This window comes from Excalfactoria chinensis, chromosome 6 (genome assembly GCF_039878825.1).
Source record: "Excalfactoria chinensis isolate bCotChi1 chromosome 6, bCotChi1.hap2, whole genome shotgun sequence".
In the NCBI taxonomy this organism is placed as follows: domain Eukaryota; kingdom Metazoa; phylum Chordata; class Aves; order Galliformes; family Phasianidae; genus Excalfactoria; species Excalfactoria chinensis.
This window is the reverse complement of record NC_092830.1, coordinates 12,324,814-12,337,690: the sequence shown is the minus strand read 5'-3', so window position 1 is coordinate 12,337,690 and position 12,877 is coordinate 12,324,814. Positions and strand designations below refer to the sequence as shown.

Genomic DNA, 12,877 nt, shown 5'->3' with positions numbered 1-12,877 from the left:
ACTTGTTCTTTTTAAGTCTAAAACATCTAGAATAGAAGAAGGGGAAATGTCAGATTTGTTTTCCTTATTGCTTTAATTCTCTACTGGTCTGCTCCCTCCTTCTTTGTACAGAAAACGGATTTAAAAACTTACAAGATTCTGTTTTTTATAGTTTTGCACTTTGGTGGTACAGCAATCAAAACCCTGAAAAATTCACCTCAGTTTTCATTAACAGAGGCAGCAGAATATAACTAGGAAGAAATACAGAGAATGCGAGGGAAATGGAAACTAAGCCATCGGAAATGAGAAAAAGAACCAGAACTATCACAATTAATAAAGCCAGATAACAAGACCACGAGATGTCACAGCACATAGGCCCAGATCCCTTCCCCAGCTAATCAAAATATTTTCTTTCTTTGTACAATTGATTTTCAAGCCCAACTGCTTCTCTTAGGAAGGCTTTCCCATCTGTGAAGTAAAGAACACTTTATCCTCAGTACATGGAAGGTAGACCAAATCACATAAGTCGTTCATCTGGGTCCAGTTTTCAGTCCCCATCCTGTCCCTCTTTCTCCCTAAGAAACCCTTTTACAGGCAGCAAAGATCCCTTGTCTCTCAAACTCTTTCTCTTCATCCAATCAACCAACACCTTAAGTTTCTAGTCATCAGTTTTCCTTTTTCTGTTACCAGCCTTAAATGAGTTTCCTCTACCATCCTTGTCTAAATCCATTCTTTCTGTTCCATGCTATTATGTTCAAATGAGCTTAAATTTCCAGGATGCTTGAGTACATTGCAGCAAAGGGAAAGGAAAAGGCCATTTATTTAGAAGACATTAGCATTTCACTGTTAGTTGCACCAGCTGAAAGCAGTAAACTAAGGAAACTCATCTCAGCCCTGGGTGGTCTACAGTGTACTTTGTAAAAGAGATTATTTGAAGAAATTTTATGAGAAAAAAAATATTAGAAGCCTCTTATAAGCACTTATGAACTGTATATTTTTTCCCTAGAACCCGTGTATCTTAGCTAAATAGGAATGGATTTTCAGAGGCCAGCAAAAACCAAATTCATAACACTTCCTTGCCAAACCTTTACACTTAGAAGTGTAGTGGTATTGGTGCTGATTGGGAAAATAAATAAATGCATACACACACAAATAACCAATCTCAAAATAATGCATTACTTTTCTGGTAAGCCTCAGCCTTGTCTTGAAGCCCACTGAACTGCTCCGAGGCAGTCACTGCCATGGAAAATTTCAGCTCAAAGACCTACAGATCTGCCTGACTAAAGATCCTGAAAAATGTCAGTCATCTTTAATAATCCATTGTGTTACCAGCCAGTCTAGTACACATGCATTGCAGTCTCATAAAACTAAATCGTGACGTGCTCCCATTAATCTCCATTTTTATATTAATATAGTTAGCACATGTTAAGATACTTTCTCATTGGAAACAGGAAGGATGACTGGAATTCCAATGATCATAAAGCACATACATATTCTGTCAAAATTCCAAGAACGAAAAGGTCCTTGAATTAAACTACAATGAAAGAGTATAACAATTATTAAGGGCTTGATATTAAGTATTCATCTTTACTTTGAATGGATCCACTCAGTCTTTTCACTTTTCCTTTGGGATGGACTCTTCTCAACATAATCACCTTCAAAGTGAATATAAAGTAAGCGCTGTGATCTCAGAAAAAGGGATTTTGTGAGGAAGCTGCTACAATTTTTTTCTGGCTATTTTGTTCCCACCAGACCCAAGATTCAGGCTTTTTTTGCAGATTTCCTCATAGCCACAAGAGCTAAAACTCCTTCCATTGTAATTTTTCAACTTCAGCAGCGATGACAGTATACTTCCCTCATCATTCTTTAGTTAACCCATACATTTTGTGCCCAAAGTGCAGAATTTGCCATATAGAAATCTGCCTGAGAGTTGACCTCCAAGGATAAAATACATATTATTCACCTGGTGTAATTCTATAGCATGTACTGAATATCTCAAACAGCAGAGAAATGTGCCCAAGGCTATGGTGAGTCAGTCACTGAGAGAGCTGGAACTGGAATTTAGATGTTCCTTGCTCTCGCTCTACTGCAATTATTATTTATTTTAACAAGCCAATGATGAGGCCTTTCCAAGACCTTCCCGTTTTATGGCACAACACTGTACAAAGATTGAGGGGCATTCTGCTCAACAGACTATAGACCTCTCAAAGTTTAATGTCTTTTGTGGAGAATTATTATCAAGTACAAGGTACGGTAATCAAGAGGAAAAAAAATCACTTTACAAATACCTGCAGTTAAAACCCACTTTATTGAAACAAATGGAAAGCATTCTACTTTTTTACCTACTACTTTAGGTGTATTTATTTTATAACTTTTAATTATACTTACCACGGAGGTTCTCCAACAGGAAGTTTATGAGATCCATGAATTGTGACAGCTGCATGACACTGAAATTCATTTCTTTAGCCCAACAAAATCCCGCAGTATAATAATCTAGCAGAATAGCTTCCATCAAAGATGTCTTTAATTGTTTTAAATTCAGAAACTCTGCCAGCTTTCTGAAAGAGATATCAAAGAGCAGAGTTTCTACTTGTAAACTTTCCAAATTTAACGTATGATTACATATCTATTATGACCATGTTACATGTATACATAGACATTTTCCAGGAACTCTGCTTCATCAGTTAATAGATATGAACACTGTTGACCAGAAGAAAAAAAAAACAAAACACAACTGAAATAACTAAATAAGCATCTACAGATTTCAACAGACAGTAATTAAAAGTAAAGATATGACTAATGAAATAAAAATAAAGAGATGAACAAAAATCAAAGAGATGCATGAAAAAATGTACGCAAAAAGAAGTGTTTGTTGAGGACAGGGTTTGGTGAGTGAAATGGCACAATTAGTCACACTTGTTTTGAGATAAGCTTATAGTATTAAAAAGATCTTGTTTCCCTTCAGTCATTATTTTTCATGCAGATTGTGAAGAAAAATTATATTTTAGAAATAAGATAAATAATATACAATTACTTAAGGCGCCTAACGTATTTAGGAGCTTGTATTCCACTTTCACAATTGTTAAAGCATTTAGGATGAGCCTCATCCTATTTTTCTGGTCAACTCTGGAAATTTTTCCACCTACTTAATAGAAGCAATGATTAGAGAAAAATGCATTCCTTTCTAGGAGAGCATGCTGCTGTTGACAAATTTATGTTGCTCTGTTCAAACATGAAATTAACTATGTCTTTTATAGTAATTCTACGCCTTTTTCCATATAAAGAGATTATAGAGGATGAAGGCTAGGACTTCAGTTTGCAATTCTTCCAGTGTAACTTAAGCTATGTTTCAGATAGTGAAGTTCTACATCAGAGCAGCCCTCGGTTTCTTAGCAATACCTGACAACACAGGTGCCAGCTATGATCACAGTTTTTCCGTCCATGTAAGAGTGTTTTCATTCCTGCTTCTCATTCCTTCCTAATAACAACATTAATCTCAGACCTACTCATAAGGAACTTAGTTTTTCAGGGTTTTCACCAGGCCAGTAGAGATACGCTGTCAAATCAAATGACTTTTGTTGTTGTTTTTTAATTAAAGCCTGAATAGCTAAAAAAGTAAAGCACATAATCCAATCAGTTTTGTTTAAAACCACATATTCTTTTGTTCTGCATAACAAATTTGTACGGCTGTACACACGCAAGCTGGTTAAAAACACTTAACTATGTACTGAAATAGAAGTGGAACACGGCCAGCTGAACTTTCCAAGGTTTGAAAGAGTCCATATCCTCTCTTTCTGAAGCCCCTGCCAACTCTGTGTTTTCATAATCAGGGCTTCTCAGGGATTTAGATCTTCCGTGATGCTGCTAACAATGCCAGAACTCTTCTTTTCAACATTCTGCAAGGCATGTCACTGACAACAGTATCTATAAATGATCAGGAAATTATGGGTGACTTAAATTTCTTAGTTAAATTGACTGCTAGTTCTTCCTCCATGGAAGGCTCTTAAATCCTATGGATTACACAATTTCAATATGTGGGAACACAAGACTTCAAAAATCTCATACTAAATTAAATAATTTCTTGTGATTTTCCAATCTTAGCTGTGGCCTCCAAATTGCCCTTTTGTATAGAAATGATGCACTGTGATAAACTAACAGAATCTCAGTTCTGGTGTTAAAGAGTACATAAAATACCCCAGAATTATCCCTTTCCATTTGATGCAGCACCTACTTCATGATTCACTTCTACAGTGTGTATGTAAATAAATACACATCTTCACATGATCAGCTGAGACAAAAAAAGGAACATATGATCCTTCAGTGCTTTCCTTTTTAATCTTAATGAGAAGTTTTCGCAATAAATTGTGTCACTAAGTACATTTCAGTCTCCTGTGAGTTGTACCCTTCAGCCTTCTCTGAAGAAATGGGTCATCAGTCCAGAGAAAATAATAAATAATTTAAAAAATCTTATTGTTTGTGGGGAAAAATTATTTTTCCAGTTTTCTTAAAAAAAAAAAAAAAAAAAAAAAAAAAAAAAAAAAGTTCCATCAGGTACTTTTTTTTTTTTCCATTAAAACAGAGAAAGGTTATATTTTGAGAATAATATTTTAATCTCTCAAACATTCTATGAATTTGGACAGTATGATTCTGTTGTTTTGCTTTGTTCCTTCCCCTAAAACCTATTAACACCAGCCGTTTGCTTTCAATTCATTAAGAATGTGCCAGTGGAGACGAGGGTTCTTGAATTATTTGGGCACTTCTGGAAATCCCATCCTAAAAATATAAGTCTAAGGTTTCAGACTGAACTTGGGCCTCCTAAATTTAGCTCTCAATGAGCATTAATAAGAAGAGAGAGTGTTGCTACAGTGAAGACAATGTGGCCTTACTTCAGAAGTCTTTGGCTGCCTCCTATTTCCCCAGTGCACCATAACAGTTACCTACCTCTTAACATTTCCATCCCTTTCTAAACTTTTAAAACCTTACTGATTTTTTTCAGTAGCTCATATTAAAGCATCCTAAATGCTTTAGCAAAAGACTTAAACAAGTGAGACTTATGCAAAAGCTCAGTATTGGCCTGTGTTTATTTACATCCTAGTATTTCATTTACAGAGTATTTAGAAGAATGTGAACCCATAAACCACAACAGTGTGAAGAACCTATCAATTTAAAAAAAAAAAGAAGTAGAAAAATCAAAAGATATGGGAAACACACTAAACCAAAGTAGATCTGAGATCAATGACATTTCTTCCCACCTTTCATGAAACATTTAAAACCACAAATGATTTAATTGGAACAATTAATGTGGTAGCTATCAAAAAATAAATCTAACAATTTGTATACAGATTTTATTTCATGGTAACGTTAACTCTAGTATTGTCACAGCTGCCACTTACTTCTGAATTCCTTCTGCATCTTCTTCTGACAAAGCAGTAATTTGGGAAAGGGAAAGAAACGTATGATTAATAGTCTTCTGTCCACCTACAGCATCCTGATCTTGGTCTTCTTCCTACACACACATACATATATATGAGTATAGTTTTGAAAGTTGTATTTAATTATGTCAGTAACTTATCTAAATAACATTTTGATTTTGAGGAAGTAGGCAAGGGATTAATTCAAGAAATGCCAAAAACGTAACACAGCTATAATTATAGAGTGGCAACAAAATGCCCTAAAACATTTTCACTAGGCAGATAGTGCTAAGCAGATATATGGAAAATAATATTTATATCTTAACTTCATGTGGGAACGTAATTCAATCTTGTCCTTTTTACAATATGCCGCTAACTTGTAAGTGAAAACAACAGGAATGTTAATGTACAAAACTGTCCAAGAATTTAGATTTGACAGGTACAGAATAATAGAATCACCAAGGTTGGAAAAGACCCACGGGATCACCCAGTCCAACCATCACCCATCACCAGTAGACTAAACCATGACCCTCAACACAATACCCAAATGTTCCTTGAGCACCTCCAGGGTAAGTGACTCCACCACCTCCCTGGGCAGCCCAGTGCCTTTAGTACAGTACTTCCAGTACTTTAGTACAGTACTTCCAGTACTTTAGTACAGTAACTAAATTTTACACTCAGTTAATGCTTAAGGCATTATGGGCACACATGCACATTACCATACTATTTGACCTTGCCCCTGTACTTCTTGATAGCACTTTGGGAATTTATTGCCCACATTTGCTCCTTCTTTAAACCAAGAAAGTCCAAATGCAACACGATGATGCACATAGAAGAATCTGAGAGTAATGTTTCAGAGCAGGTCTGTGTACCACAGAACAGAAAGCAGTTCCTTGTAGGAAATACAATGGTGTGCATGTTACATGGGATAACAAACTGATCTTGAAAAAACTATGCAGTGGTCTTCTAAAAAATATTTGACCATACTTGATTTAGTGTGTGTCTCTGGCCAAAATCACTTCATCATGAGCTTTGCTAAGAAATCTATGAAATATATAAAACACTGGAAAACATAACTCTTTTATAACATTTAGGTAATGGAATGGGTGTCAAAACACATTATAAAATCATCATCTATAAAAATATTCAAAACTACATTTGACATCTATCTGTTGGACAATCTCTAGGCTGTTAAAATGATATGTTGCTGATAATGATTATCAGTAGCTATTTAAAGAAGAACCAATTATACTCAGATACAATCCTAGCAAAGCTCACAACTAAGTATAGCATCATTTTAACAGCTTTAACTAAGTCCTGCTGAGATTTGAATATTATATAAAAGGAACACAATCCAAAAGTGTTCTCAGGTTTTAAGAAGGAACTGCTATGAGAAATGACTTTTCACCAAATGCTTGTATCCAAGCTGGGTTTATCAGCAGTCTACATAGATGGACAAAAAGATCAGTGAAAAATTTAGCTGCAACATAAAGCACAAGGAGTAGAGGTCAGTGGTTTGTAGCCTGCCTGGATGTTGTTTACAAGTCTGGGTAAAACCCCCCAAATTATTAACTCACTGGAGGTGTTTTTTTTACACCTGTGGGGCTTTACAGAGGGACAGCAAAATGAAGCCTGAACATTTCTACATCAGCTTGAAAAACAAATGGAAGATTTCCTAACATGAGCATTCCCTAACATGATTTTAGACTGAAAAGCATCGTTCTGGGCTAATCGTCAACTAAATCCAGCACTGGTCAAGGAGAGCCCCCAAATAAAGCTACACTACTCCCCCTGCTGCTGCCAAACTGCAAAATATACCTAAAACTCCAGGACAAGCTGAATTACATCCAAGGCTGATGAAACCAGACAGAGAGCAGCCAATATGAGAGTTAGTGGACAGACTAGTTTTTCTCCCTAATTAATCATGAGTACTATCCCATGCACTTTAGCATTAAAAGTTACCATTTCTAACTGCAGAGAAAGTAGTTTCAGATAGAATGCCTCATCAGAACAACAAGAACCAAGTAAATGAAGGCTTCCTTCAGAGAGTTTGGAACATGGCGCTAGTTTGTTTCCATTAGCAATAATTTGTGCAGTATAAAAAACAACACTTCTGCAGTCAGCAATATTGATATAACAGAAGTTGCATGTTCCAGCTAGGAAAGCATGAATAAGTAGCTCAACACAGTAACATTATACTATTATTGAAAGATAGTTTAGAATAATTAGGAGAAATAGGAATGCTGCACTGAAGTGACTGGAGGTGTTACAAATCCATTGAAAAAATGGATTTTTGAGAAGCAACGAGAGCAGAAATAAAAGAATAATTAATACTGATTCTTAGGAAATTGAATTATACCAGTTCATCACTTTTTCTCAGGATGTCCAATCCATGGGATACAATACTATATCTTTTTGCACTATATAAGCAACAAATGGACAACAAATGGGTTGGTCAGTTAAAACCTTACTGACCACAGGGTTATCATTTCACAGGAATCACCACAGACAGACAGTATAAGATGATGCATTTGGCACTATCAAAGAAAATAAAAAGGTTCAGAAAGTTCAAGACATACTGTTTGTGACAGCCTCTCATCCACAGCTATCAGCTAGGTGTGGGCAGAGATGGCAAGGGGGACTGAGCAAGGAGAAAGACATTTCTAACCCCTGCACCCCACATCTCCAACACTCAAAGCCACATTTGTAACCCAGTAGCACAGGCCCACCAGAAGGCTTTTTCTTTTTCTTTCCCCTCCCAGTCCTTATGTTAGCACTCTGAGCAACAGGTTAGCAGGCAAAAAGTTGAATATTCTGAAAAAGAAAATATCTGAATTCCCAGAATCCATACAAACTATTCCTCACTGATTCTTGAAAGGCATCAGGCCGTGTTCATCATGTCAGAAAATGCTCATTCCGAAAGTAATTTCCTCCTGCCTGCAGCTGGCTTACCATATCATGAAGCTTTCCCACCTACACTATATCAGTAGGCTGGGCACACTTAACATGCTTTCACTGAGGCTTGTCTTTCAATTACAAACAAAAAAGGACCTTTAGGTCTTTGCTGACATCTTCGCATGTACTGCTGTATTGTAGCAATATATAAAGTATGTAAGATTACAAATCACAGAATCACAGAATCACAGAATTATAGGGGTTGGAAGGGACCTCTAGAGATCATCGAGTCCAACCCCCCTGCCAAAGCAGGCTCCCTACACCACGTCGCACAGGTAGGCGTCCAGGCGAGTCTTGAATATCTCCAGAGAAGGAGACTCCACCACCTCCCTGGGCAGCCTGTTCCAGTGCTCCGTCACCCTCACTGTAAAGAAGTTCTTGCGCACATTCGTGCGGAACTTCCTATGCTGGAGTTTCAGCCCATTGCCCCTAGTCCTGTCCCCACGCACTACTGAAAAGAGACCAGCCTCGCCACTATGGCTCCCACACCTCAGGTATTTATAAACCTGGATCAAGTCCCCTCTCAGCCTTCTTTTCTCAAGGCTAAACAGACCCAGTTCCCTAAGTCTCTCCTCGTAGGGGAGATGGTCCAGGCCCTTCACCATCTTTGTGGCCCTCCGCTGGACTCTTTCCAAGAGATCCCTGTCTTTTTTGTACTGGGGAGCCCAGAACTGGACACAGTATTCCAGATGAGGCCTCACCAGGGCAGAGTAGAGGGGGAGGATCACCTCCCTTGACCTGCTGGCTACGCTCTTTTTAATGCACCCCAGAATGCCATTGGCCTTTTTGGCTACAAGGGCACACTGTTGGCTCATGGCCAACCTGTCGTCCACCAGGACGCCCAGGTCCCTCTCAGCAGAGCTCCTCTCCAGCAGGTAAACATTAAAAAAAAACAACACATACATTGTACACAGTCTGCTACAATTCCTTTCAAAACAGTGAAAAACTTTAGTCTTGGGAACACATTATTTATCCAACTAAAGTTTGTGGTTGAAACTTAAAGAGAGACTCGAGTTACTGTAACTCAGTATTGCAGATGAAGCTCTGTAATCTGCACATCAAAATCCATCACTTCACAGGGCAAGGTGAAAGCTCACTGCACGTTTCACCACCTACTCTCTGTAACTATTCCATAGCAACAATGTCCCTCCCTACCCTCATGTTCTTAATTTTTAGGGTTCGTTTCTGTCACTGCTGCCCATAGTAAGCGCAGCTATCACATAACTTCAGTTACAAAGGACTGGTGAGCAACCATGGGAGACTAATTACATTATTCAGAAGAGAAATGTTTAAAATCAGAAGCGTCTCTGCAATTAAACAGAAAATTAAAATAAAAGTAGTGAAAGACCTAAAGTCACTGGAATGATCCTGTATTCATGGAAAAATTCTTTTGGGGCAGAACATCAGCCCCACTTAAAGTTTATCACCATTGTGATAAAATACCGCTTTGTCTTTTGATGGCTGCCTTTAACCACCACTGAAAAATCAGAGGGAAACTGGTTTTTGTATGTTTGCTGATGCAATGATGAATTTACCTTTCCTTTGATGTTAAAAGCTGTGATTGACTGAGACAATCCGAGGTGATTTCACTCTGATAACACTATCCTCAGGAGTTGGGGGGCGGGAGAGAAATAACCAAAAAAAACCCTTTACCAAAACATACTTCCAGCACTAGACTTAACATACATAAATATAGACTGCTACAAGAGAATTATTTGTTCCCTTTATCCTCTATTTTCCTTCAAATAATTTTTAGCTGTTCTGAATGTATAATATATTTCTAGCTGCTCAATATGTCACTCCAAGTGCTTTGGGCACCTCTTGTCAACATCATCAAATCCAAATACCAAATCAGACGTTTTGAAACAAAAGAACAAGATCCTCCCTGAATTCCTCAGCCAACGTTTACAACTCACTGTGAAACAGAAAATAACAACAGAAAACAATACCAGCAAGCTGCAAAAAGCTTTGTGTTTGGGTGGGGAAGAAGTCTAAAAATAACCAGCACAGCATCTGCAGTTTTGGTGAGGGCCTCTCCAGGGCGGTAAGACATTGAAACACAAGAATGGAAATTAGCAATAGAGTTCCTGAAAGAAAGCAGGCTCGTCCTTTGGGATGAGACCTCTGCTCTGGCTGAAGCTGTTAGTTATTTGCATCTGCTTGAAAATACAACGATGTGCTTTGCAAAATCTTGACTTTCAAAAACATATTCACAGAGGAACGCCTTGCCAGCTCTCTCAAATTATATCAGCTACCTGAAGTGTAAGGAATGAGATCCTCCTGCCCTCACCCCAGGGAAATGAAACTGGACTAAACTCTGCTGCCACAGACAGACAGTTGCCGGTACTGAGCTGGTTCATTTAAAGCTGGCTCAGCTACCTCAGCCTGAGCGACACTGCTGACAGCAGTACAGATGTATCCTGAAACAGTGTTGTGTATCAGTTACAACTTTAATCAAAATGGGGATAAAAAAAAAAATAGCAACACAGGCTGTTATTTGTATTATTACATGCATTTTGTTATCAAGCTGTCAAATACTTCAGCAGAAGCAGAAAATCTTGAAGCTGTCTACCTAAATGGTTAAGGCAGAAACAGAAATGCATTCACTGTGCCTATATGTTAAAAAACAACAACAAACACACACACAAACCGTCACCAACAAAACAAACAGACAACAAAAAACCAAACCACTTGTTTGCTCCCATCAAGGGAAGCTAAAATCAATAGTTCCTATTTTAGTCATAGCATTTATTTTGTTGTCAAACAAATGAGGAAATACACAACAGCATCACTAATTTCAATGGCATTCAAAAGAGAAATGTGCAGACATACCAAATGCAAAAAATAATACCTATATGGGAAGACCATTACAAACAACAGAGACTGATAGTGTCCTCAATAGCAAAATACATTTCAGAAAAGATGTGCAATCCAAACGCCCAGGTAAACGAGTGACCAAATTTAGTAAGGCATTAGACTTTACTAACACTTTCACTGCTGCAGACTACTAAATGGAACAAAAAGCACTTCTTTTTTAGAAGAAAGTAGCAGCAGGAACTGCTAAGGTCAGCCTTCAGGCTCTGTAATGTGCTGTCTGCTGAAGTCTGAGCATTTATAAAAATATTTTAATTCAAAAGGAATTTTCTCAAGATTTAAGAGGCAAATATAACAACAGTGGCAAAGTAACAGGTTTGCTATGGCTTACGTACAGAACGTGCTAGCTGCAGTCAAAACTGAAAGCTATATCATCATAATAATAATGCACAAATCCACAGTTTGCAATAACAGTAAGTCACAGGGGATAGCAGGAATTATCAGAAAGAACACTGTGACGTATCACACAAACTGCAACACAGAAAATACATGAAAAAAATATCCTACAAAGGATCCTTTTACAAAGCCGTGAAGTAATAAAGAGGAAAATTTCAGTGCTACTTTTCAAATCATGGAATCAAAGAACCATAGAATTGTTCAGGCCGGAAAAGACCTTAAAGATCACAAAGTCCAACCGCAACCTGACCGTACTGCCCCAACAACCCTCTGCTAAACCCTGTCCCTGAGCCTTTGGACAGCCTGACCTTTCCCACACAGCACACCCCGAGGCCTTTTGCTCACCACTCCCAACAGTCACAATATTTACAGGCAACACTAATAGAAAGAATACACTAAGAACCACTTATGCTTCTCGTAAATCCTCTGAATAACGCATTCTACACAGAAGAAGATTCATTTATTTCAGGAAACCTAAATATTAAGCTTTTGTGCCAGCAGTTGCTATGGCAGCATCGTGCCAACAGACGCACACGCGCAATGGTGGTGGCTGTGCCCAGGAAGGGCCCTGGCTGGTTTCACACAGGTGTCCCTCTCTCTGCTACGTGCTCTTTTGTGACAGGAACACGCAGAAATACACACACTGCCTTCCTTTATCCTCCAAAAGCATTTTAACGTTCGCCCTTTCTTTTTAAGCTTCCGGGAGCTCAGTGAAGACACTTAAATTCAATTAAAAGATCAAGAAGAAGCAAGACAAAGAAACGAGAGGGTGCCAACGCGCGGGGACAGCTAGAAGGCCTCGTGCCCGCCGCGGCTCCGCGGGCTGGGAGCTGGCGAAGTGAAACTCAGGGAGCGAGGGTACCTGCCCCGCCGTCGCCATGCTGCCGGGCTCGGCGTCCCCGTCACCCAGGAAACGGGGCGGGCCCCGAAGCTCCGCCCGCACGGCCCCGGCCTCCGCTCTCGGACCGCCGGGCGCCATCTTAGCGCCCCGCCGGGGGGCTGCCGGCCGCCGCCGCGCGAAGGGCGGGAACGGCTCCCTCGTGGCAGGGGGCTGGGAGCCGGTAGAGTGGGCGCGTGTGGGGCTGGCACCTGGCGGTTACCATGACGGCAGCTACTGAGGCACCGTGGTACAGCCTGCACTGCCCAAGAACGCTGCACGTGTTGTAGGTCGGCCAGCGTAAAGCAATAGGCTTCTGCTGGGACCAGCGCTGGCAGATATCTACACTTATACAAACATGTTTTATGGCTAATATAGTAAGGGG

The 12,877-nt window shown here is 39.2% G+C and overlaps 1 protein-coding gene across 1 annotated transcript in view; it reads right to left on the bottom strand.

Annotated features, from left to right (window-relative positions):
• The window catches only part of CABCOCO1 (ciliary associated calcium binding coiled-coil 1), a 52,458-nt gene extending 39,876 nt beyond the window's left edge, over positions 1-12,582 (bottom strand). The window contains exons 1-3 of the mRNA XM_072340601.1: positions 12,478-12,582; positions 5,373-5,485; positions 2,368-2,537 (exon numbers count right to left, since the gene is read on the bottom strand). Of these exons, the coding sequence (XP_072196702.1) occupies positions 2,368-2,537; positions 5,373-5,485; positions 12,478-12,495 (301 nt within the window). The 5' untranslated portion in view covers positions 12,496-12,582. The remainder of the gene's footprint in view (positions 1-2,367; positions 2,538-5,372; positions 5,486-12,477) is intronic.
• Positions 12,583-12,877: the final 295 nt, after the last annotated feature.